This window comes from Osmerus eperlanus, chromosome 12 (genome assembly GCF_963692335.1).
Source record: "Osmerus eperlanus chromosome 12, fOsmEpe2.1, whole genome shotgun sequence".
Classification (NCBI taxonomy): Eukaryota; Metazoa; Chordata; class Actinopteri; order Osmeriformes; family Osmeridae; genus Osmerus; species Osmerus eperlanus.
This window is the reverse complement of record NC_085029.1, coordinates 17,698,871-17,724,991: the sequence shown is the minus strand read 5'-3', so window position 1 is coordinate 17,724,991 and position 26,121 is coordinate 17,698,871. Positions and strand designations below refer to the sequence as shown.

The window sequence follows — 26,121 nt, the reverse complement described above, 5'->3', positions numbered from 1 at the left end:
GCCGAAGGCAAAGCACACCCAATAACTGTTGAGTGCATATAGCCAATTACTTCCTCTGCATCTTTTTTAACGGCCCATGTCGCCACCTAGTGGTCATAATACAGAATACAATAATGTGCCACAAGCTTGTCTAAAAGACAACAGTTAGGCTTGCAGTTTTTCCCATGGTGTTTAAGAACACACTAAAATTTACATTTTAAACGCAATCACCGAAACCTGAAACTAATTTGCCTGCTAATGCCTGCAGTGCAGTGAAGAAAACTATATGAAAACAATAATGTTTAATGTAACTGGCCCCTTTAACAGTACAACTGGCCCCTTTAACAGTAAAACTGGCCCCAGTTTGGCCCCCCTAATGAAATGGTCTAGAACCTCCCCTTCGACCTGCTCAACCATGGATTCAGTATGAGGGAGTCTGGACAGAGAGTTCAGCCCAACCTGAGCCGCTTCACTTCTGCACCCATGTAATATGTTCAAATGTACAGTCTTTGTATAGCCCTTTTTACAAGCAATGTCACAGAGGGCTTCACATACGCCCATAGAACTGCCCCTCAGCCAACCTCAACCCTCAAGGAAGACAAGGAAAAACTCCCAGAAAAACTCACTAGAAGAGAAAAAATGGAAGACACCTTGGGAGGAGCAATTCAGTGAGGGATCCCCTCCTCCAGAGACGGAGTGAGGGATCCCCTCCTCCAGAGAAGGTTGGTGAAAGAGAGGAGCAGAACACAGCTAAACATAATCATACAGCAGAGAAGTGTCAATAGGTGTTGAAAGACCAAAATCCAGTTTTTCCTAATCCAAAATTTAACTTTTTTTTATTGCTACGTAAATGAATTTACCGTGTATACATAAACAAATTTGTCTTTACATGTAAGTACATGCCCTGGATGCTGTGTTTTCAAATTTTTGTGTTGTGTCTAATGATTGCTCCATAGTGTTTATATATTGATTTGCTGTGTTTATGATCTGAAAGCATTGTTTGATTTTGAGCACAAGTCAAATGGTTTAGGGGCAAGTGTTTGATTTTGCCAGAAGAGTCAGAGGTTTTGGAAATTTAGTTTTAAGATTTCTTTTTCTGTTTACAGTTTTGAGAAAATGGGTGACTGTTTCAAGAAATGTGTCTTAGCAATCGAGAAAAACTAAGACATTTGTCTCCTTCAAACACACTCATGGATGACATGGCAGCAGCAGCTAGCTCCACTAGTTGTTCTCCTCCAGCACGGTGTTCTCATATTCAGGGTCCGCTCCCTCAGGATCACCCGAGTTCTCCAACATCTGCTTGTACTGACTCTTAAAAAACCCAGCCTGGGGGAGATGGAGAGAGGAGAGAGAGGGGGAGGAGAGAGAGAGACAGGGGGAGAAAGAGGAGATAGAGGAAAAGATGGAGAAACAGAGAGAGGTAGAAAGAGACAGTGAGAGACATAAGTCATCCTTAAGATATAATCCTTAACTTCTAAAAGCAGTATTTTCAGTATAATGGTATTGCACTGTTTTGTACAACCACTTGTAAATTGTAATTGTTTCATACCTGCTAATGTGAATCTACAAAAAAATGGTGTCCTCTGAAAGCACACAGGCTGAATGTGCAATGCTTAAAGATCCCATGACATGCTGTTTTTGGATGCTTTTATATAGGCCTTAGTTGTCCCCTAATACTGTATCTGACGTTTCTTTCCCGAAATTCATCCTTGGTGCAGAATTACAGCCACTACGAGAAGTCCCAGAATGAGCTTTCCTCAGGACGTGCTGTTTCTGTGTCTGTAGCTTTAAATGCTATGAGCAAGAAAGAGGCGGGGCTAACTGCCATGCTTCGGTCGTTTGCAAGCCATGATGTCTCGAGGAAAACCAATATCGCGCTTGCACGGCCGTAGCTCATTTTCTCATTGGTGGGCCAAATTCTTTGTAAAGAATTCTTCAAATTCTTTTCAAAACCGAGCGTTTCAGCTTTCATTTTCTCAAAGGCGGAGAAGAACACCCAGGGCTTGGTTTACACCTATCGAAATTTCTAGCCACTGGGGGACCAAAGGCAGGCTAGGGAACTCATATTAATGTTAAATAACCTCCTAAAGTGAACATTTCATGTCATGGGACCTTTAAAAGTAACCCAGCCGTACCCAAGCATAGCAATCCTGATTAACTTATAAAGACCAAGCATAGCAATCCTGATTACCTTATAAAGAGCAGCCGAGATCAACGCCAGCAGCACCAGCCCACCCAGGGAGCCGCCCACGATCTCCTTAGTCAGGTCCACCTCAGGAAACACCTCCACGTACGTTTCTACCTGCACACCAGGAAGGACTCAAACATCAGCAGTGTTTCTACCTGCACACCAGGAAGGACTCAAACATCAGCAGTGTTTCTACCTGCACACCAGGAAGGACTCAAACATCAGCAGTGTTTCTACCTGCACACCAGGAAGGACTCAAACATCAGCAGTGTTTCTACCTGCACACCAGGAAGGACTCAAACATCAGCAGTGTTTCTACCTGCACACCAGGAAGGACTCAAACATCAGCAGTGTTTCTACCTGCACACCAGGAAGGACTCAAAAATCAGCAGTGTTTCTACCTGCACACCAGGAAGGACTCAAACATCAGCAGTGTTTCTACCTGCACACCAGGAAGGACTCAAACATCAGCAGTGTTTCTACCTGCACACCAGGAAGGACTCAAACATCAGCAGTGTTTCTACCTGCACACCAGGAAGGACTCAAACATCAGCAGTGTTTCTACCTGCACACCAGGAAGGACTCAAAAATCCGCAGTGTTTCTACCTGCACACCAGGAAGGACTCAAACATCAGCAGTGTTTCAGACAGATAACCTGGACAACATCCCAGCCATGAGTCCGAACACACACACACTATACACACACACACACACACACACACTACACACACACACACACTATACACACACACACACACACACTACACACACACACACACACACTATACACTCACACACTATACAAACACAGTGTGTCATGCTAAGGGACACAAGGAAGTGATGATGATGATGATGGCTACCGTACCTTCTGGATGGGAGGGTTGTTCTTGGAGTCCTGGGAGTCGTAGATGTACTGGTCTCTGTCGTAGTCCAGGGTGGCCGTGCTGGTCAGAGAGAACTGGCCGGACATCAGGCCAATCTGAAGGACAGAAACACCTCACAGGTCTGAGGTCAAATCAACTACTTGGCTTGTTTTGTTGAGCTTCATAATGACCCGTTCACTCAGGTGTGCTGGAGCAGGAAACATCTAGAACATGCAGGACAGGGGTCACTCAGGTGTGCTGGAGCACGGAAACATCTAGAACATGCAGGACAGGGGTCACTCAGGTGTGCTGGAGCACGGAAACATCTAGAACATGCAGGACAGGGGTCTCTCAGGTGTGCTGGAGCAGGAAACATCTAGAACATGCAGGACAGGGGTCACTCAGGTGTGCTGGAGCAGGGAAACATCTAGAACATGCAGGACAGGGGTCACTCAGTTGTGCTGGAGCAGGGAAACATCTAGAACATGCAGGACTGGGGTCTCTCAGGTGTGCTGGAGCAGGGAAACATCTAGAACATGCAGTACAGGGGTCACTCAGGTGTGCTGGAGCAGGGAAACATCTAGAACATGCAGGACAGGGGTCACTCAGTTGTGCTGGAGCAGGGAAACATCTAGAACATGCAGTACAGGGGTCACTCAGGTGTGCTGGAGCAGGGAAACATCTAGAACATGCAGTACAGGGGTCACTCAGGTGTGCTGGAGCAGGAAACATCTAGAACATGCAGGACTGGGGTCTCTCAGGTGTGCTGGAGCAGGAAACATCTAGAACATGCAGGACAGGGGTCACTCAGGTGTGCTGGAGCAGGGAAACATCTAGAACATGCAGGACTGGGGTCCCTGAGGACCAGGGTTGAGAAAGGCTACTGTAACATGATCTATCAAACCAGCAGGTATATCTGACGATATGTTCGTGGAGAGATTGAAGCTGTGTTACCTGTTGTATCCATCCTGAACTGATGTTTCCAGAGATGCTGTAGACAAGGGAGTCGTCTCTTCTCACGAACACGCTGCAGGTGAACACGCCACACCTGGCCACCGCACAGTCCTGCACACGTACAGACAGCAGCTTTATGTCTGTATGGACACTCACACCATGCTTGCTGTCGATATGACTAACTAAAAACATGTTGTGATTTTTTTTATAAATTGTGTTTATGTGAAGCCCTCTGTGATATTACTTGTAAAAAGGGCAACACCATTAAAACATTTTATTTTATTTTTTTATCATCAACGGAACGTGGTCACAACAGCTATACAAGGTGTGTCCTTTCTGGAGGACTCAGATTCCTGCTGCTCACCAGAGGGGATTTTCTCTTCAACTTGTCCACAAAGTCTCTGACAGTTGGTTCCTCATCTTTTCCTCTTTTGCATCCTGGAATCTGTGACAGAAATAGTTTTTTATGCAGAACAACGTGACGTGTTGATTCATAAACAGACATCTTGGCTTCATAACAACTCATGACAACAACCCACTTGTATTCATATGTTCCAACACTTGTTTAAACCAGGTGCGTAGGTTTCATTACACACCACTGGTACATGTACTGCCCACTTTTTGAAAATGACTAATCCCCCCCCCGTTATTATTAAGAAAAATATATATTTAATGGTCAAATTTCTGTAAAAAACAAACAAAAAGCTTTTGAAATCAAACCCAAACCCCCTGGTTTAAATGCTGGTGATTATTCATTCCTCTCACCTGCATCCCTCTGGAGTCAACCCAGATGTCTGTCTCACCAAGCTGCATGGGCACCTTGATTATCACGGTGAGGTTGAAATCTCTGGCAAAGTTTAAAACCTTAGAAAGAGAAAAGGGAGTTGTATCATTCCTGAATTACGTTCTAAAACCAGTGAAGCGATGGTGGAGACCCTCCTCACACACCTGGAATGACTGCAACACAGGTTTCTGCAAATCGTTTTTCTCAGCAGTGAAGTTTATGTAGCTGGTAGAATCCTCAACTCTGAACGAACAAAGTCAAAAACTATAAATCACAAAACTCCATAAGTAGATTCCAATAAATCAAATACACCCATTTATCTAAATATCTCTCTACTTAAACATTTACACTTTGATAAAGGAGTAGCACACACCTGGAAAGCAACACATAAATGCTGTACTGCACCCTGATGTCTCTGTGTATGAACAGGTCACTCCCTGCGGCATGAACGTTTCCACTGGAGGGATTTGAATGAGGACGTTAGTGGAGGTACAGCCACACACACACATCATAACACTGCAGAACGTATGTGAGCTTATGACAGCCAATCAGACCTTGTGGCATTGGCACTGAAGTTCACCCTGGGGTCAAACTGACTGTTTCTATCTATTCCATAGGAGATGGTGAAGACAGCCTAGACAGACACAGAGAAAGAATTGAAAGAGTACATGTTTTACCCTGAAGCCTGTTCTAAAGCAGTAAGAGTGTTGATGTAGCTTGTCATGGATGAACACAGCGGCGTAGGTTTCATCATACAGTTTTAGAAAAAGGCAAATGTGATGTGAAGAACTGACCTTGCTGTTGGTCTTGAAGATGGGCTTGTTGATGGTGCATTCGCTTCTTCCTGTCGTTCCTTCAGATTCACTATCTAACGAGTTGCATTCCACTCTCCCCTGTCACAGCCAGACACACACACATTATCATCACTGTTCAGTAACACATCATTCTTTAGCCCTTGTGTTATCTTCGGGTCATTCTGACCCATCAGTCATTCTGACCCATCAGTCATTGTGACCCACCGTCGTATTGCGACAACTTTACCGCATACAAAAACAAAGTGAAGCATTTTCTTTTAACCGTCGTGCTGTCACACTTATCATTACTGTTCAGTAACACATGGATCATTCTTCAGGATGTGTTTGTGGAGCAGAGAGCAGGCTTGCCTGGACGGGGGTGAAGTGTCTGTAGGAGAGGCCGGCAGGGTAGCGAAGGACCACCCGGCTGTTATAGGAGTTCTCCTCCCTGCTCTCCATCGACACGGTCAGACTCAGCACGTCGTCGATTCCTACCCTCAGCTCAGAGGAACTGACCGACACACACACGGTTGAAAAGGATCAGATATTCTTTTGGCCTTTTTTATATCGACAGAGAGAGTTGGAGAGAGACAGGAGAGCAGGGAGGGAGAGAGACGAGGACATACAGGAAATTGCCCAGGCTAGAATCGAACCCAGGCCCCTGCGCTAGCCTGAACGGTATGCGCGCTACCCTGTGAGCCATCCTAAATCAGCTGGTTTCCTTGATGATCCAGTGATCTTACCCAGTAAAATTAAAATCCACTTTGAGGTTGTCGATACAGTTGTTATCAGATCCACAGTTGATCTCAAAGTCCAGCTGTAGGATGGGAGAATATGTTAAATGGTTTAATTGATGTTGAACGGTCCTGAAATAAGGGTTATACAGCTCCGAGACCAGGGAGAAACTGACCGGGTGATTGGAGGTGGTGGTGGAGCCCTGGAGCAGGCTGGGAGAGAGAGAGTCTGAGGAAGGCAAGCCTTCGAAACTGAACGAAACTTCATTGTGGACTAAGTTGAGAGAGTCCTCCGGGCAAGCCTAGAGAGAGAGTACACATTCTGATCTTTATCCCTAAAACCCCCCACCATACAGGCACACACACACAGGCACACACACACAGGTCTCACACCCACCTCAACGAAGAAGTTGTGTTTGTTGCAAGTCTCCTTCAGGTCCAGGATGACCATGTTTGTGTCCTGTCGTTGTTTGAGCTGAAAGTAAGCACGGAAGTTGGGCGCTTTGCGTCTTGCGTCCAGTGTCAACGTGTAATTAACCTGCGCTCGAGCTGGAAGAACAGTTCAGATTAGGCTCCAATCACACACTCATGGCTGTGAAGGTAAACTGCAAACTACGTTACGATGCAAATCAAAACAAATGAGTCCAGGAAAGGAACCTGTTTGTCCTTGAGTGTGCGGGGTCATGGTGAAGCAGACTGTCGCGGTGTGAGGAAGAGGGGTCACACAGTCTGAGTGGTTGGTGGAGATTCTGGTCGGGTTAAAAGACACTTCAACATTCACGGTCACTATGGGTTTGGACCTGGAACATGAATACAAAACATGAAGAAAAATATATCAACAAAACATTTAGTTCAAAAATTCTAAAACCAACCTTGTTCCTGAATAGCTACTTTCCTATAGGTTTTTGCTCCAACCACACTTAGTTGACCTGATTTAACACTAGTTACCTGAACAACCAGCTAATCATTAGAATCAAGTGTGCTAGATTAGTGCTGGAGCTAAAACCTACAGGCAGGTAGCTCTAGAAACACCTGAGCTATCTGCTTCAGAAACTCTAGAAACATCTGCTTCTGAAACTCTAGAAACACCTGAGTTATCTGCTTCTCAAACTCTAGAAACACCCGAGTTATCTGCTTCTGAAACTCTAGAAACACCTGTGTTATCTGCTTCTCAAACTCTAGAAACACCCGAGTTATCTGCTTCTGAAACTCTAGAAACATCTGCTTCTGAAACTCTAGAAACACCTGAGTTATCTGCTTCCGAAACTCTAGAAACACCTGAGTTATCTGCTTCTCAAACTCTAGAAACACCCGAGTTATCTGCTTCTCAAACACATGAGTCATCTGCTTCTGAAACTCTAGAAACACCTGAGTTATCTGCTTCAGAAACTCTAGAAACACCTGAGTAAGATGACGGCCCCCTTGGAGCCCACGGCCATGTCCGGGAGAGTGTCTCCACTGAGGTCCAGAGACGACTGGCTGATGGACAGGCCAAAGAACTTCATCCCAGAATGCACCTCAGACCCTGCGATTCTCTACCGTGGAGGAGGAACAGAAGTGATCATGACGCAGACTGATGTGCAACACTGTTGTCACATCAGAGCTTCTGGCTGCTTCCTAGACCAAGGTACATTTTTCACACCTGTGCCTTTTCTCAAAATTGACTTCCTCACACAGACCTGGGAGTAGAGGTTGTACCTGGGAGTAGAGGTTGTACCTGGGAGTAGTGGTTGTACCTGGGAGTAGAGGTTGTACCTGGGAGTAGAGGTTGTACCTGGGAGTAGAGGTTGTACCTGGGAGTAGAGGTTGTACCTGGGAGTAGAGGTTGTACCTGGGAGTAGAGGTTGTACCTGGGAGTAGAGGTTGTACCTGGGAGTAGAGGTTGTACCTGGGAGTAGAGGTTGTACCTGGGAGTAGAGGTTGTACCTGGGAGTAGAGGTTGTACCTGGGAGTAGAGGTTGTACCTGGGAGTAGTGGTTGTACCTGGGAGTAGAGGTTGTACCTGGGAGTAGAGGTTGTACCTGGGAGTAGAGGTTGTACCTGGGAGTAGAGGTTGTACCTGGGAGTAGAGGTTGTACCTGGGAGTAGTGGTTGTACCTGGGAGTAGAGGTTGTACCTGGGAGTAGAGGTTGTACCTGGGAGTAGAGGTTGTACATGGGAGTAGTGGTTGTACCTGGGAGTAGTGGTTGTACCTGGGAGTAGAGGTTGTACCTGGGAGTAGAGGTTGTACCTGGGAGTAGAGGTTGTACCTGGGAGTAGAGGTTGTACCTGGGAGTAGTGGTTGTACCTGGGAGTAGAGGTTGTACCTGGGAGTAGAGGTTGTACCTGGGAGTAGCGGTTGTACCTGGGAGTAGCGGTTGTACCTGGGAGTAGAGGTTGTACCTGGGAGTAGAGGTTGTACCTGGGAGTAGAGGTTGTACCTGGGAGTAGTGGTTGTACCTGGGAGTAGTGGTTGTACCTGGGAGTAGAGGTTGTACCTGGGAGTAGAGGTTGTACCTGGGAGTAGAGGTTGTTGATGCCGCCTCTCTGCCCGTGGAAGATGTAGACGCTCCCCTGGCCGTCATCCTCCAGAGGAGCTCCCACCGCCAGGTCGTTGAACCCGTCGTTATTGAGGTCCGGCAGAGGGGCGAGCGACATGCCAAACCTGCTCCTCTCTCCTGCCTCCCCCTGCAACATGTTCTCACGTCCTCCAGGAAAGGACACTCCTTTCTGGAACAAAAAAACAAGTTGACAGAGTTTGACTACTATCAATTTCATATGACCAAAACAACAATTGATCTGATGGTTGTGGAATATTCAAATTAGTTTTTCGTCTAATGATGTGTAAGCCAGTGTAAAGCTGAATATTATAGGGCATGATACTTTAAATACCTTCTCAGTAAGGGTACAGATGAATATCATTCCCTCTCTGTCTCTCTGTGTGTACATGGGAGACGACACCAGCACCAGGTCAGAGTAGGAATCACCATCCACGTCCATCGCACAAACCACCGCCCCAAAGTACGCCCCAATCTGAGGGACACACAAACAGAAACACCTTTAACATGGACCTGCAAGAGGTGAAAGACCTTTAACATGGACCTGCAAGAGGTGAAAGACCTTTAACATGGACCTGCAAGAGGTGAAACACCTTTTAACATGGACCTGCAAGAGGTGAAACACCTTTAACATGGACCTGCAAGAGGTGAAAGACCTTTAACATGGACCTGCAAGAGGTGAAACACCTTTTAACATGGACCTGCAAGAGGTGAAACACCTTTAACATGGACCTGCAAGAGTTGAAACACCTTTAACATGGACCTGCAAGAGGTGAAAGACCTTTAACATGGACCTGCAAGAGGTGAAACACCTTTTAACATGGACCTGCAAGAGGTGAAACACCTTTTAACATGGACCTGCAAGAGGTGAAACACCTTTTAACATGGACCTGCAAGAGGTGAAACACCTTTAACATGGACCTGCAAGAGTTGAAACACCTTTAACATGGACCTGCAAGAGGTGAAAGACCTTTAACATGGACCTGCAAGAGGTGAAAGACCTTTAACATGGACCTGCAAGAGGTGAAACACCTTTTAACATGGACCTGCAAGAGGTGAAACACCTTTTAACCTTTTCATGTTCCTGTTAAATTTGCCTGAAAACGCCTAAACAGCATACCCAAAGTAAATTGGAAGCTGTTCTTGAACCATTTGGAGTACATGCATGTAAATGATCTCTTTTGAAAGCTGACACTCTGAAGTTATGTCCCCTGTTGTCAGGACCCCTGTCAGTCCTTCTAGTGTTGAGTAATAGAAGCTTGAACACAAGGAAAGTGAAAATTTCTATTTCCGCCTAGATTTTATTTTGAAAACAGAGGCCTGAAGAGGCCTAGAGGTGGTAGGTATTATCTGGAAGACTAAATTGGACCACAGGTTGAAGCCTTACCCAATTCAAATCAAAAGTCAAACATAATACCACAATATATTCATATTTGACACATGTTTTTATAAGAATACATCCAGGAATTTTCTAAAAGGGTCTTTTGGAGACTCCAAAATGACCCTTTGTAACCAAGGTCAAGGTCAAATAAAAAGGTATTATTTTTCATAATTGTTATCTCTGGCCCATCTCTGGTACTTAGAAATATCATATATAATAGCTAAATCCCTAATTAGTAATACTGAAACACAAAAACTGAAGCATGAACACATTGGAGTGCTTTATCTGATTCCAAGGATTGGCGCACAAAGAACACTGATTCTGTCAACCATATTGCGCAATCGACTGTTATTTTGAAGGCTCCACAGACGCATACAAATGAGGTATTGGCATTTTCAGCTAGCTGTCAGCTACAAGGCTAACGAGCTAATTTCAGAGCCAGTCGAAGCCAGTTCGAGAAATTTGTTTAGAACGAGTGTGGGGGGTGGGGGGCGGGGGGGGGCAGGACGCACAGACCTAGTTGGCTTTAGAGGGCTGTCAACGGGGCATGGAAGCTCCTATTGGGTCGAACAAGGTGTCAATCAAAAGGGGAGGGTTCAACGGACATTTTGAGACCTTCATTTTGTAAATACTCCGTTGATAAACCGGACAAAATAACACTTTTATGTGAACAAGTTGTTTCTTCCGTCGGCTAACTTGCATAATGAAACAAAGGATAATGGCTATTCATGAACGTAAAACATTGTATTTGGACGAATTACTTTACATGGTTAGATACTTTGAACCCTTGGGACTTACGCAGATCAAGTTTTGATGGCATGATTTGCACACCTGGACCTATTTGAACAACTTAGGGTGAGTACAACTTTTTTCTTTGGCATTGTTGAAGGAATGTTCACCGGAAAAAGACGTTGACTTTGCTTGCTATTGTGACTTGATCTTGAATTGGTTTATTTCAATGGAAGCACAAGAATCGTAGCTTTCCAACGATGTATAACATGTGTAGCGTCTAAAAAATATATTTGTTAGAATTTAGTGCGTCGTAACTGAGGAAGGGGGAGGCAGCATTTTTGTCTCGCGGGCGAAACAGGAGCGTAAACAGGTTAACATGGACCTGCAAGAGGTGAAACACCTTTTAACATGGACCTGCAAGAGGTGAAACACCTTTAACATGGACCTGCAAGAGGTGAAACACCTTTTAACATGGACCTGCAAGAGGTGAAACACCTTTTAACATGGACCTGCAAGAGGTGAAAGACCTTTAACATGGACCTGCAAGACGTGAAACACCTTTAACATGGACCTGCAAGAGGTGAAACACCTTTTAACATGGACTTGCAAGAGGTGAAACACCTTTAACATGGACCTGCAAGAGGTGAAACACCTTTAACATGGACCTGCAAGAGGTGAAACAACCAAAATGCAGATTTGTGGTAGTTCAAATCCTTATTTTATTACTACTTACTATTTTATTTTACTACTTAGTTCAGTATTTCTGTCGTACTTTATTATTTTACATCATGAGCACTTTAACCGGTAGCACACTGACCTGTCCTGTAAACTGTAGAGTCTGGTCGGTTCTCCCCGGGGACACGACCATCACCTGGCCCCTGTGAGCCGCTCTGGGAGCACCCACCACCGTGAACGTGCCAAACCTCGTCCTCGCAGTGCTCATGGAGTAACCTACGGAGACAGTGAGTGGGGAAGAATTCATGTTTTTCACCAAAACATATTGTCGACTTGGCAGGACGGAATGAAATAAAAAAGATCTCATCTTGCGACTGGCGACAATTCTGCCAAATGATCTGAGCTGGGTGTGGATGAGGGGCCCAACTAGGACTGGATTTACGTCATCACGTAATCTAGCGACTTTTCAGAGAGCCAATTTCTGGTGAGATTTTTTGTTCAAACTCTTACCCAGGTAGCTATCAGACTCTCCCTTCATGTTCTGGAAGGTGGGCTGATGGTCTATTTTCACGTAGGACTGGTATCCTCCTTTCCACTGGAAGGCTCCAACAGTTCCTATATGATATCCTCCCTGACAGAAGCAGCGATGTTAACCGAACAGCGAAAGACATTCCCGGTTGTTTCTTGTCAATTGCAACGAACGGTTAGGAAACAGGAACAAAGAAAACACAGCACTGTGGAAACGTAGCTGTCATTAGGATCATTGTAAAAAAAAATCTAATCCTGAATCACATTCGGTTTCATGTTATCTGCAAGCAAGCAAGCTAAATGTATTTATAAAGCACTTTAAAATCCATGGTGAAACAAAAAGTGCTGTACAGTAAAACAAAATCTGATAGTAGTCAAGTGTTTTTTGGACGCTGTAGTGACATGTAGTGTAGTGACGCTGTAGTGACGCTGCAGTGACGCTGTAGTGACATGTAGTGTAGTGATGCTGTAGTGACATGTAGTGTAGTGATGCTGTAGTGATGCTATAGTGACGCTGTAGTGACATGTAGTGTAGTGACGCTGTAGTAATGCTGTAGTGACGCTGTAGTGACATGTAGTGTAGTGATGCTGTAGTGACATGTAGTGTAGTGACGCTGTAGTGACATGTAGTGTAGTGACGCTGTAGTGACGCTGTAGTGACATGTAGTGTAGTGATGCTGTAGTGACATGTAGTGTAGTGATGCTGTAGTGATGCTATAGTGACGCTGTAGTGACATGTAGTGTAGTGACGCTGTAGTAATGCTGTAGTGACGCTGTAGTGACATGTAGTGTAGTGATGCTGTAGTGACATGTAGTGTAGTGACGCTGTAGTGACATGTAGTGTAGTGACGCTGTAGTGACATGTAGTGTAGTGACGCTGTAGTGACATCTAGTGTAGTGACGCTGTAGTGACGCTGTAGTGACTTGCTGAGGTACCTCAGGAATGTACGCAGCACTGAATCCTTCTTGTGCCATCTCCATCTCCAGTGACGCTCCTGCAGCCTGCGAGCCTGTCACACACACACACACACACACCACACACACACCACACATACACACACACACCACACATACACACACACCACACACACACACAGCTCATCAACGACGGACCACAGCTTTGAACCGCAAGCCGTTCAGTGGTCCCGTCTACTCGCTACAGTCCTGTGATATACTGTACACTCCAGACAGGATATACTGTACACTCCAGACAGGATATACTGTACACTCCAGACAGGATATACTGTACACTCCAGAAATGAAAAGAATGTATTACTAATCATCAATATAGACTGCACTGTGTGGTCTTCATGTACTGTTACAAGTTAACTATCACAGAGTGAACATTTTAGTATTTTATGTTACTTTACAACCTGAGGAACATTGTCCTGTGGTTTCAAACTGTTCAAACAGTACAATAAATAACATATTGAATGGTGTATAAAAGGTGTTGTTGCAGATGCTGTAGGCCTATGTTTTAGTGTTTCTCCTGGTATTAAAGTGCAGAGTACCCCTACCCTCGATATTGAAGATGCTGTTCTGCAAAGTTCTGCTGATTTGGTTAAGCGCTTCAAAGCTGCTCACTTGGAACACATGTGTCTGAGAAGGAAGTGAGGCGATTGTGTCCAACTCGTCTTTGGCGCTTTGTTTGTTAAAGGCAGAGCCCACCTGGGAGGAACACAGATAGTTTACTACATCTGTTTATCCACAGAGAAGCATCACTTTTCCTTTCACAGTTTTCACTATGTGTGAACGGTTTGATGGCTTAACCCTTGTGCTGCCTTCGGGTCACATGACCCAAAGGTTCATAACGAACCATCATTGTGTTTACCCAGTTTTACCCAATACAAAAACTAATAAAAATAATTTTCTTTTAACCTTTGCAATGTGGGGGGTCTGAGACAGCCCAACGGTTAAAAGAAAATGCTTCACTTTGTTTTTGTATGAGGTAAATTTGTCGCAATACGACGGTGGGTCACACGGCTGATGGGTCAGAATGACCCGAAGATAACACAAGGGTTAAAACATAACTTTTCTGTGCAGAAAATTTGTTCTAAAGCATCAAGTATTCAAAGAACATCTGTGTGGATCCCAGTACCAAGGGAAGTCAAAAACCCAGGTTGAAAAACACAAAGCTAAGGGCCACCGAAGCGTCTATGCAAATGTTGAATCCTATATTTTTATATGCAATAAAATCATAATAATAATGTGTTCATTTGTTTAATCAAAAGCAACATCAGGGAGGGGAATTGAACCTGCAACTTCTTAAACTGCAGACAAGTACTCTAACCACTGAGCTAGACCTATGCCCAACATTTGTTTACTTTTATCAGACAGTCTGCTATGTCTTACCCCAATAGCAAATCGAACAATAGATTTGATGTTAGCTGCATAAGTAGCTGACGGGAGGTTGCCTCCATCCTGAGACTCTCCATCTGTGATCACGATCAGGATCTTCGACGCTCCATCACTCGACCCCCCACTAACTGAAAATACCTCATCACTAGAAATCAAAACAATTTGAGGATTTGCGATCATAAATATGTTTGATTCTTGGAATTAATTTAGTTTAGGCCCCTTTAATGAAAGCAATAAAACACATCCCCATTTGTTTTTCTTCAAGTGTTTGATGTGTGTGTTGCCTACTACTGTGTGTACGTCTGTTAAATGTTCCTTACACAACTTTCTGGATTGCAGAAGCAGTATTGGTACCTCCACCCTTTTGATTTATCATATCAATCTGTCTTTCCCAAATTTGAGGTAGAAAATTTCGAAAATTAAAATGAATGGTGCAAGTAAATGAGTACTGGGCCACAGCAAACTGCAAAATGAGAAAATGTTTGGAATCAGACATTGACAAAGTGAGACAGTGATATTAATCAATACATTTTCCTGTAAATTCCCTTTTTAAAACAAAGCAGAAGAACAAAGTCTCACCTTGGTATCCTTCCCAACTAGTGTACGGATCAGATCTTTGACAAAAACCTTCATTTTAGCAAAGTCTATGGTGTTGACGCTAGCTGAACCGTCCAAAAGGAAAGCGATGTCGGTCTTCCCAGGGCATTCTGGGAAACACAGCGAACACAGAGAGACGTGAGAGGGAGGCAGACAGCAGGGGGTCTGTCAGGAACACCTGTCAAGAACACCTGTCAGGAACACCTGTCAGGAACACCTGTGAGGAACACCTGTCAGGAACACCTGTGAGGAACACCTGTCAGGAACACCTGTCAGGAACACCTGTCAGGAACACCTGTCAGGAACACCTGTCAGGAACACCTGTGAGGAACACCTGTCAGGAACACCTGTCAGGAACACCTGTCAGGAACACCTGTCAGGAACACCTGTCAGGAACACCTGTCAGGAACACCTGTGAGGAACACCTGTCAGGAACACCTGTCAGGAACACCTGTCAGGAACACCTGTCAGGAACACCTGTCAGGAACACCTGTCAAGAACACCTGTCAGGAACACCTGTCAGGAACACCTGTCAGGAACACCTGTCAAGAACACCTGTCAAGAACACCTGTCAGGAACACCTGTCAGGAACACCTGTCAGGAACACCTGTCAGGAACACCTGTCAGGAACACCTGTCAGGAACACCTGTCAGGAACACCTGTCAGGAACACCTGTCAGGAACACCTGTGAGGAACACCTGTCAGGAACACCTGTCAGGAACACCTGTCAGGAACACCTGTCAGGAACACCTGTCAGGAACACCTGTCAGGAACACCTGTCAGGAACACCTGTCAGGAACACCTGTCAGGAACACCTGTGAGGAACACCTGTCAGGAACACCTGTCAGGAACACCTGTCAGGAACACCTGTCAAGAACACCTGTCAGGAACACCTGTCAGGAACACCTGTCAGGAACACCTGTCAAGAACACCTGTCAAGAACACCTGTCAGGAACACCTGTCAGGAACACCTGTCAGGAACACCTGTGAGGAACACCTGTCAGGAACACCTGTCAGGAACACCTGTGAGGAACACCTGTCAGGAACACCTGTCAGGAACACCTGTGAGGAACACCTGTCAGGAACACCTGTGAGGAACACCTGTCAGGAACACCTGTGAGGAACACCTGTCAGGAACACCTGTCAGGAACACCTGTCAGGAACACCTGTGAGGAACACCTGTCAGGAACACCTGTCAGGAACACCTGTGAGGAACACCTGTCAGGAACACCTGTCAGGAACACCTGTCAGGAACACCTGTCAGGAACACCTGTGAGGAACACCTGTCAGGAACACCTGTGAGGAACACCTGTCAGGAACACCTGTCAGGAACACCTGTCAGGAACACCTGTGAGGAACACCTGTCAGGAACACCTGTCAGGAACACCTGTCTAAACCGTGTGCCAGTGTTTAGTTTGGACATGATTCATCTTTGAAAACCTGAAAAACTGGACTAGAATTGTTCACATGAGGGTGTGATTACATCAGAGGGTGTGATTACATCAGAGGGCTTGATGACATCAGAGGTCGTGATGACATTAGTCATGAAAGATGCAACACACATTCTCTGCATCCCACTGAAGAGCGAATTATCCGTTTTTTCATCAAAACATGAACACAGGTATTTACAGGTGGAGACATCCTCACTAATCTCAAACTTTAGCAGAAACATCATTTCTCTTTATGAAACAATGATTGTGTGACAGAGGGGGTCAGTAAAGCTCAGTGGTTTGAGCTTGTGACTGCAGATCAAGAGATCGCAGGTTCAAATCCCCCCGTAGGTTGCTTTGGATAAAAGCATCTGCTAAATGAAGACGTTACAAACACTAATGGAAGGACAGAGGATGTTTCCGTGGTTACCCTCTAGGGAGGCAGGGAGAGGAGGACCAGGGGAGTCTCTTCCATTTATCTCCAAACACAAGCCGTTGTAGGTGGTGATGGCATCACACTCTCGAGGGATGGTTGGGCCACATACCTGGAACAGAGAGGATAGTCAGGCTGACCTGTGGTAGGTGAGCATGTGTGGCAACAGGAAACAGTGTCGGATTGGTTGACGTAATCAGGAAGCAGTGTGGGATTGGTTGACGTAAACAGGAAATTGGGATTGGCAAATTCAAAATTCACAGTAGCCTACAGCCAATGGAAATGTTAGGTCTTTTTTAGTGGACTTATTATTCACCACTTCAGTAAAAGACATCAGCTTTGTCTACCTGAAAGCGTGGCCTCTAAGTGGCGCGTGTTTGGGAGAACACATTTGTGAAATGTGGCGAGCATTGTGTAATCTCTGATCTAATCTGTGTTCACACAAAGTGTGATAGATTTGTTCACACATTGTGTTGTTCTAAGTGTTGATCTCATAGCAAAAACTGAAACGATTGAAAATACCATCCCCACACTCATATAAAGACTGGACGCACCATGGTGGTTTGGGATGTTGGATTCTTTGTCATTGTCAAACCCAGAGACATGTTGACTGCGTGACTGGGCACTAGGGGAAACATGTTTATGGATTACACATCGTGAAAACGCTTTGATTCACCTCATATGCTTAACATGATTATGTAAAGAGCAGATCGTCTCAGTACAGGATCTTTACCTGGTATAGATATCTCAGAACAGGAGTTGATCGAACACCTGTAAACCTTTCCTCTCCTGTCTCCATCCTGCTCTAATGGGGCGCTGGTGAGCAGGCTGCAGCCAGGGCACAGACATGTTCAGCAACATACAGCAGGATCAGCACATCTAACTGAAAATCACACAACCTGGAAAGCTTTTTTGCATGTAATGTAAATGTACTTCTCAGACTGTGTGCTCATACCTGCTGCTGTCTCTAATCACCACCTGGTATCCAAACCCAGCGGCCGGCCTGCTAAGGTACTTCCAAGCCACAGACTCCATGTTGAAAGCCAAACAGCCTTGCAGCACTAACCAGAAAACAACACAATTGTATGATGATTGTATGATATGCAGAGATGGGAAGTAACAAAATACTTTGTTACTGTATTTAAGTAGATTTTTATTTTCTCTGAATGTGAAAAAAACTGTTTCATACGGTTGAAAAAATATTTTATTTATAGGTTTGCCTTATTGATGAGTAAATGATGATGACTCTACTCTGCTCTGCTTTACTCTACTCTTTTTTAGGCTTCTCTGTTCTCCTCTTCCCCTCTCTCATCTCTCTTTGATGTGAGGTGCAGTTACCTGCATGATACTTAAACAGGTGTAGTAATGGCTACTTTTTATATATACTTTTTACGTATGTCAGAGCCCACACTTCTTTTACATAAGCACTACTTGAGTGAAGGATGTGTGTATACTAGTGCTGTCAAACGATTAAAATATTTAATCCCGATTAATCGCATTAATGTCAGTTAACTCGCGATTAATCGCAATTAATAGCCATTTTTATCTATTCTAAATGTCCCTTGATTTCTTTTTGTCCCATTATTTTTTCTCATTTTAATGCTCTTATCAACATAGGAAAGTGGATTGGATTGCTTAGTTAGTGCAAATGTTTTTTTTAAATTGAAAACAACATTGCAACATTTACATTTAGTCATTTAGCAGACGCTCTTATCCAGAGCGACTTACAGTAAGTACAGGGACATTCCCCCGGATTACTAGCCCGATTCCCTCACCGCTCAGCCACCTGACTCCCTCCACATTGCCTGGCTTTGACGAGGGGGCGGAGAATTCGCATCCGTGAATCGAGATGGTGCTGCTGTCTATCACGCCGAAAACCATTCAAACAGGTTGACAGCAGTGGGGTTTTGTTTAACCCTCGTGCTGCCTTCGGGTCACATGACCCAAAGGTTCATAACGAACCATCGTTGTGTTTACCCAATTTTACCCAATACAAAAACAAATAAAAATAATTTTCTTTTAACCTTCACAATGTGGGGGGTCTGAGACAGCCCAACGGTTAAAAGAAAATGCTTCACTTTGTTTTTGTATGCGGTAAAGTTGTCGCAATACGACGGTGGGTCACAATGACTGATGGGTCAGAATGACCCGAAGATAACACAAGGGTTAACTACAGGGAGCTACCGGAACCACGTGACAAATAAGCTCTAACTTTTTTCCTGTGTTTCACTGGCAGTGAGTGTTCACAATGTTGTATTTCACTCCATTCTACACCAAACACGTCAGGGAGGACTGCCTTTTGTAGATACGAGTCTGCTGAAGATAGCCAGAATATCGGATTTCTTTAACCGAGCTTGTTTCATTCATCATTCATTCACAGCACTAGTGTATACATCTCTGATGATATGAGGGATAGGTGTAGGTCGGGTTTGAGCATTTCACTTCAAATCATAAGATCGCGGATTCAAATTCCTCTCATTTTGGATGAAAAGTGTCTGCAAAAAGTGAAAGATTGTTTATTCACCCATATTTCCACAGATGGTTGTTAAAAATGTGGCGTTTTCATTTGGAAACTTTGGCAAGATATCCTATTGCCACAAGTAACTGACTGACATGATGACATCACCGATGAACAAACACCCCACTCCACCCCCAAACACACACACACACTTAAGTATCTAGAAACCAAAATTAAGGGAAGTGGTTGGTGTCATGTTCAGTGTCGCTACTAGCGTCTTGACTTTTATACAGCCTTAAAAGGGCATTGATCACCTCAACTACATATGATCATTCATCCCATGGACAACACCTACTGCATGAGATACATTCTGTAGCATATATTTTGGTATATAAAATAAAACTTTAAGTTTGAAAGTACCACTCATTTACATTACATTACATTTATGCATTTAGCAGACTTCCAAGAGAGAGCTTTACAAAAGTGCATAGATCACTGATCATAACAACGAGATAGCCCCAAACATTGCGAGCAGCCAAAACATTATTGGGTGTAGCTGTCCATGTATAAGGTTTTAACCCCACCCCTGCTCGTCCCTCAAGGAAAAACCACAACTGTGGACTAACTACACATCATGCTAGTATCTAGTATCGATAATTAGTATCAATATTAAATGTGACTAACTCTTGAGAAACTTTCATTGTGGCACGAGGAAGTGAGATGAGCTATAGCAATAATACATAACTTTAGAAACATCCAAACTTCCATAAGAAACCCTTTCTAATCTTCCTGTGTGCTCACAGAAGACACACATGGGAGGAACACTGTCCTACTCTTGTTCCAGCGAGCTTCTTATTACCGTAACATTTGAAATACTTTCACGTCAGAAAAGGTTGTAAATCAACACTTAGTTTGGACTTGTCATGTGTGTTGGTCTGTATTTTTTTATAGGTGATGTATATGTGAATTGTCTCGTTCAAACTAATACCTTCCTGATACTTATAGCTACATGTTTTGTTGGTGCAATAATTACAGCTTGATTTGCATTTAGGATTTCAACGGTAGAAGTGTGTATAAATGTTGGTGTGTATGTATGTGCATGTGTATATATGTGTGTGTATAATATATGTGTGTATATAGGCTATTGTATGTATGTGTAAACATAAGTGCGTTTATATTGTTGGTAACAGTAATGCCCTCTCGTTCTAACATTCTAGTCATCTGAAAAGAGCCTCAGCCAAGATATTCTGATGATAACAAATCTGAAATCCCATATTTGATGTTAGTAATCCCCGTGGAAGTAGGAGGACAGAGGGAGGATGTTTGAAGGTTCCCCTACCTGCCGCCAAGAACAGTAAGAGGGAGAACGTCCATGCCATGGTCCAGAGCTCGAGGACAGACCTGCAGGGCCCAGAGGAACACAAACTATGACCACAGAAACAGAAACTCACTAGAGCAAACATGATGATGTAGGAAGGAAAGGTGTGTCTGTGTGTGTGTGTGTGCGTGTGTGATTGTGCAAGTGCATTTAGTTGTGTTTTTGGTTCCTTAGACTTTGGTGTTACAATAACTTATACATGTTTTAGATCATACAGTAGTAATGAAAACTAATGTTTGAAATATGTGGTGTCTCATCTATGAAACATGTCGTTTATCAGGCCCTTTATGTAATAGTACTATAAAATAATATTTTTGAATATTAGTACATTTGGTGATACAGCATTGCTATACTCAAGTTACATTTTCTCTATTTTTTTATTTTTTCAATTTGTTTATTTGATCAAGAGGGACAGTGTACATTCATAAACATTAAAATGTAAATGCACCCAGTTATAGCCAAAAGGCTCATTTCCATTGGCAGTCCCTCTGCCAGAGGGAAAAAGGCTATACAACCTAAAAAAGGCATTAACGTATATCAAACATAACATTGACAATAAATACAAAAATTTAAAATAAATAAATAAATACAATCCCAATATACAAGTTCTACTGCTTACCCACTAGTGATCACATTTTTGGTTATTTATCAACCATGTTTTGAGATTACTTTTAAAACAGTTGGATGAGGTTGATTCTCTAATGTTTGGTGGTGGGGGGGCCAGGTTAAACCGGATTTTGAACATTAAACAGCAGTTCTTGAATGAATTCTATGTTAGAAAGGAATTAAAAATAGAATTGGGATGGAAAAAAGATGTGATACAATTTCCCGTATTTCGTCTATACTTCTGCTATTGTCCGACAGTGTTGCAAGTTTAGTTTCTAGTGTGGATTGAGACACTTGTGCTTAACTGTTGCACCGTGCCTGGTAAATACAGATTGTTTCTTTACCTCTGAACTCCTGTAGAACTGTGCAGAACACAGAACTTTCTTCTACTGTACTCTCCACATGCACATACAGTATGTCGCTAAATGAGTCCATTGTGAATGTAGTGGTCAAGTGGATTCATCTTACCAGATGAATGGTCTTTGCTGCCTGTCAGTAAATCAAAAGCCCTCATGGATTTACGCCAAGGCTGTATTCATAAGACAACACATTTCTTGGGCACAAACTTAATATGGTGAAGTGAAAACATGCAACACCTTGAAGTGTCACAAGTTGTGGCCTGGTGACACAGGAAGTGCCTGCTATCTTATTTTAGCCAAATTGTGGCCAAGTGTCATGTAGATCTATTCTAGGATGTGACACAGACACACAGCATGCCACCTGTCCAGCTCACTGCCTCATCATGCTTACTGCCTCATCATGCTTACTGCCTCATCACGCTTACTGCCTCATCACGCTTACTGCCTCATCATGCTGACTGCCTCATCATGCTGACTGCCTCATCACGCTGACTGCCTCATCATGCTGACTGCCTCATCGTGCTGACTGCGTCATGATGCTGACTGCCTCATCATGCTTACTGCCTCATCATGCTGACTGCCTCATCATGCTGACTGCCTCATGATGCTAACTGCCTCGTGATGCTTACTGCCTAATGACGCTTACTGCCTCTCATGCTGACTGCCTCATGATGCTGTCTGCTTCATGATGCTGACTGCCTTGTGATGTTGACTGCCTCATCATGCTGACTGCCTCATGATGCTTACTGCCTCATCATGCTTATTGCCTCATGATGTTTACTGCCTCATGGTGCTGACTGCCTCATGAGAGTGACTGCAAGCCCAGCAATAGAAAGAAAAAATCATTCACATACTGTATGGGGCTGGGTGGTTAGGCCAACCAAGTAAAAGGCTTCATTGTTGTGGTCCTGGAGAGAAGTGGGAAGATCCACAGCTGCCCAACCAACAGTCCTGTGGTGGCAGGGGCAGGAATCTGGTTTCCTGTGGAAGTTAGTAACTTGAGGGGGGAAAGGAAGCAAATCCTCTGCATTTGTAAAATGCATGTGACAACATAACATACTAGTACCCATGACAACCTGAGCACATCTTTTCTACTTTCCTCGTGATGATTCTGCCATTCTGAATGTAGAGCAACAAAACAGATCTCTTTGGGAATCAGATGGTATAATGCTGAACTTGCCAACAGCTTGAGAACGTCTCCAGGATTCTCAGAACAAAACAATGAGTGGAGTGTTTCTGGGCAGCTGGGGGAGGGGAAGCGTTCACCCAAATCTCTACTATTCTGTTCCTCCCCCATTTCTTATGAATAAGGGCATAACATACAGCTTCCATCTGACCCTCCCCTATAGACCATACAGCTTCCATCTGACCCTCTCCTATAGACCATACAGCTTCCATCTGACCCTCCCCTATAGACCATACAGCTTCCATCTGACCCTCCCCTATAGACCATACAGCTTCCATCTGACCCTCCCCTATAGACCATACAGCTTCCCTCTCCTATAGACCATACAGCTTCCATCTGACCCTCCCCTATAGACCATACAGCTTCCATCTGACCCTCCCCTATAGACCATACAGCTTCCATCTGACCCTCCCCTATAGACCATACAGCTTCCATCTGACCCTCCCCTATAGACCATACAGCTTCCATCTGACCCTCCCCTATAGACCATACAGCTTCCATCTGACCCTCCCCTATAGACCAAACAGCTTCCATCTGACCCTCTCCTATAGACCATACAGCTTCCATCTGACCCTCCCCTATAGACCATACAGCTTCCACCTGACCCTCCCCTATAGACCATACAGCTTCCATCTGACCCTCCCCTATAGACCATACAGCTTCCATCTGACCCTCCCCTATAGACCATACAGCTTCCATCTGACCCTCCCCTATAGACCATACAGCTTCCATCTGACCCTCCCCTATAGACCATACAGCTTCCATCTGACCCTCCCCTATAGACCATACAGCTTCCATCTGACCCTCCCCTATAGACCATACAGCTTCCATCTGACCCTCCCCTATAGACCATACAGCTTCCATCTGACCCTCCCCTATAGAACATACAGCTTCCATCTGACCCTCCCCTATAGACCATACAGCTTCCATCTGACCCTCCCCTATAGACCATACAGCTTCCCTCTCCTATAGACCATACAGCTTCCATCTGACCCTCCCCTATAGACCATACAGCTTCCATCTGACCCTCCCCTATAGACCATACAGCTTCCATCTGACCCTCCCCTATAGACCATACAGCTTCCATCTGACCCTCCCCTATAGACCATACAGCTTCCATCTGACCCTCCCCTATAGACCATACAGCTTCCATCTGACCCTCCCCTATAGACCAAACAGCTTCCATCTGACCCTCTCCTATAGACCATACAGCTTCCATCTGACCCTCCCCTATAGACCATACAGCTTCCACCTGACCCTCCCCTATAGACCATACAGCTTCCATCTGACCCTCCCCTATAGACCATACAGCTTCCATCTGACCCTCTCCTATAGACCATACAGCTTCCATCTGACCCTCCCCTATAGACCAAACAGCTTCCACCTGACCCTCCCCTATAGACCATACAGCTTCCATCTGACCCTCCCCTATAGACCATACAGCTTCCATCTGACCCTCCCCTATAGACCATACAGCTTCCATCTGACCCTCCCCTATAGACCATACAGCTTCCATCTGACCCTCCCCTATAGACCATACAGCTTCCATCTGACCCTCCCCTATAGACCATACAGCTTCCATCTGACCCTCCCCTATAGACCAAACAGCTTCCATCTGACCCTCCCCTATAGACCATACAGCTTCCATCTGACCCTCCCCTATAGACCATACAGCTTCCATCTGACCCTCCCCTATAGACCATACAGCTTCCATCTGACCCTCCCCTATAGACCATACAGCTTCCATCTGACCCTCCCCTATAGACCATACAGCTTCCATCTGACCCTCCCCTATAGACCATACAGCTTCCATCTGACCCTCCCCTATAGACCATACAGCTTCCATCTGACCCTCCCCTATAGACCATACAGCTTCCATCTGACCCTCCCCTATAGACCATACAGCTTCCATCTGACCCTCCCCTATAGACCATACAGCTTCCATCTGACCCTCCCCTATAGACCATACAGCTTCCATCTGACCCTCCCCTATAGAACATACAGCTTCCATCTGACCCTCCCCTATAGACCATACAGCTTCCATCTGACCCTCTCCTATAGACCATACAGCTTCCATCTGACCCTCCCCTATAGACCATACAGCTTCCATCTGACCCTCTCCTATAGACCATACAGCTTCCATCTGACCCTCCCCTATAGACCATACAGCTTCCATCTGACCCTCCCCTATAGACCATACAGATTCCATCTGACCCTACCCTATAGACCATACAGCTTCCATCTGACCCTCCCCTATAGACCATACAGCTTCCATCTGACCCTCCCCTATAGACCATACAGCTTCCATCTGACCCTCCCCTATAGACCATACAGCTTCCATCTGACCCTCTCCTATAGACCATACAGCTTCCATCTGACCCTCCCCTATAGACCATACAGCTTCCACCTGACCCTCCCCTATAGACCATACAGCTTCCATCTGACCCTCCCCTATAGACCATACAGCTTCCATCTGACCCTACCCTATAGACCATACAGCTTCCATCTGACCCTCCCCTATAGACCATACAGCTTCCATCTGACCCTCCCCTATAGACCATACAGCTTCCATCTGACCCTCTCCTATAGACCATACAGCTTCCATCTGACCCTCCCCTATAGACCATACAGCTTCCATCTGACCCTCCCCTATAGACCATACAGCTTCCATCTGACCCTCCCCTATAGACCATACAGCTTCCATCTGACCCTCCCCTATAGACCATACAGCTTCCATCTGACCCTCTCCTATAGACCAAACAGCTTCCATTGATACATCCATCAATATTTATTCCACTTCCTTTGAAATGTGTTTCACAAATTTGTTTCATTGTGAACTAAAACAATGTCCTGCAGAATCAGAAGATGTTGAAGTTACCAGGTTACCAGTTACCATAGAGACCCCACCACCATTACAATGCACGCAGGTACCGTGAGATGCACGTTGAAGGAATTGTGAAAGGCATTGTCTGAATTACTTCTTTATAACGATTTTTTTTTGTACTTTCATTCACAAAAGTGTACATTTTAATTCTTTTATGTGAATTTGATGGTTTGTTTAATTAGAAAAGAGGGATTTTCTTAACGGAGGTCAACCCATGGGGCCAGTTAGATGAACACGGGTTAAACCCAGTTCTGAACTGTAGACAGACTCAAGGGCTGCTTTA

The 26,121-nt window shown here is 44.6% G+C and overlaps 1 protein-coding gene across 4 annotated transcripts; it reads right to left on the bottom strand.

The window, feature by feature from the left end:
• LOC134030787 (integrin alpha-M-like) lies at window positions 1-20,834 on the bottom strand. Of its 4 annotated transcripts, XM_062474090.1 has the most exons (31): window positions 20,765-20,834; window positions 17,923-18,028; window positions 17,701-17,795; window positions 17,522-17,592; window positions 16,965-17,079; window positions 15,087-15,214; window positions 14,828-14,970; window positions 14,502-14,652; window positions 13,667-13,817; window positions 13,086-13,159; window positions 12,132-12,252; window positions 11,764-11,897; window positions 9,168-9,308; window positions 8,793-9,005; window positions 7,698-7,831; window positions 6,954-7,096; window positions 6,694-6,845; window positions 6,473-6,598; window positions 6,306-6,379; window positions 5,932-6,073; window positions 5,563-5,661; window positions 5,323-5,402; window positions 5,142-5,225; window positions 4,933-5,011; window positions 4,750-4,848; window positions 4,349-4,429; window positions 3,985-4,095; window positions 3,033-3,146; window positions 2,171-2,281; window positions 1,192-1,305; window positions 1-955 (listed from the first exon to the last, which is right to left on the bottom strand). In XM_062474090.1, exons 1-30 carry the CDS (start codon window positions 20,802-20,804, stop codon window positions 1,201-1,203), a joined length of 3,417 nt encoding a protein of 1,138 aa, XP_062330074.1. In that variant the 5' UTR covers window positions 20,805-20,834; the 3' UTR covers window positions 1-955; window positions 1,192-1,200. The 4 variants fall into 4 exon arrangements, with proteins under 4 accessions (XP_062330074.1, XP_062330073.1, XP_062330076.1 ...); XM_062474089.1 differs by having other exon boundaries at window positions 932-1,305; XM_062474092.1 differs by lacking the exons at window positions 1-955; window positions 1,192-1,305; window positions 2,171-2,281; window positions 3,033-3,146 and adding an exon at window positions 3,494-3,559.
• Window positions 20,835-26,121: the final 5,287 nt, after the last annotated feature.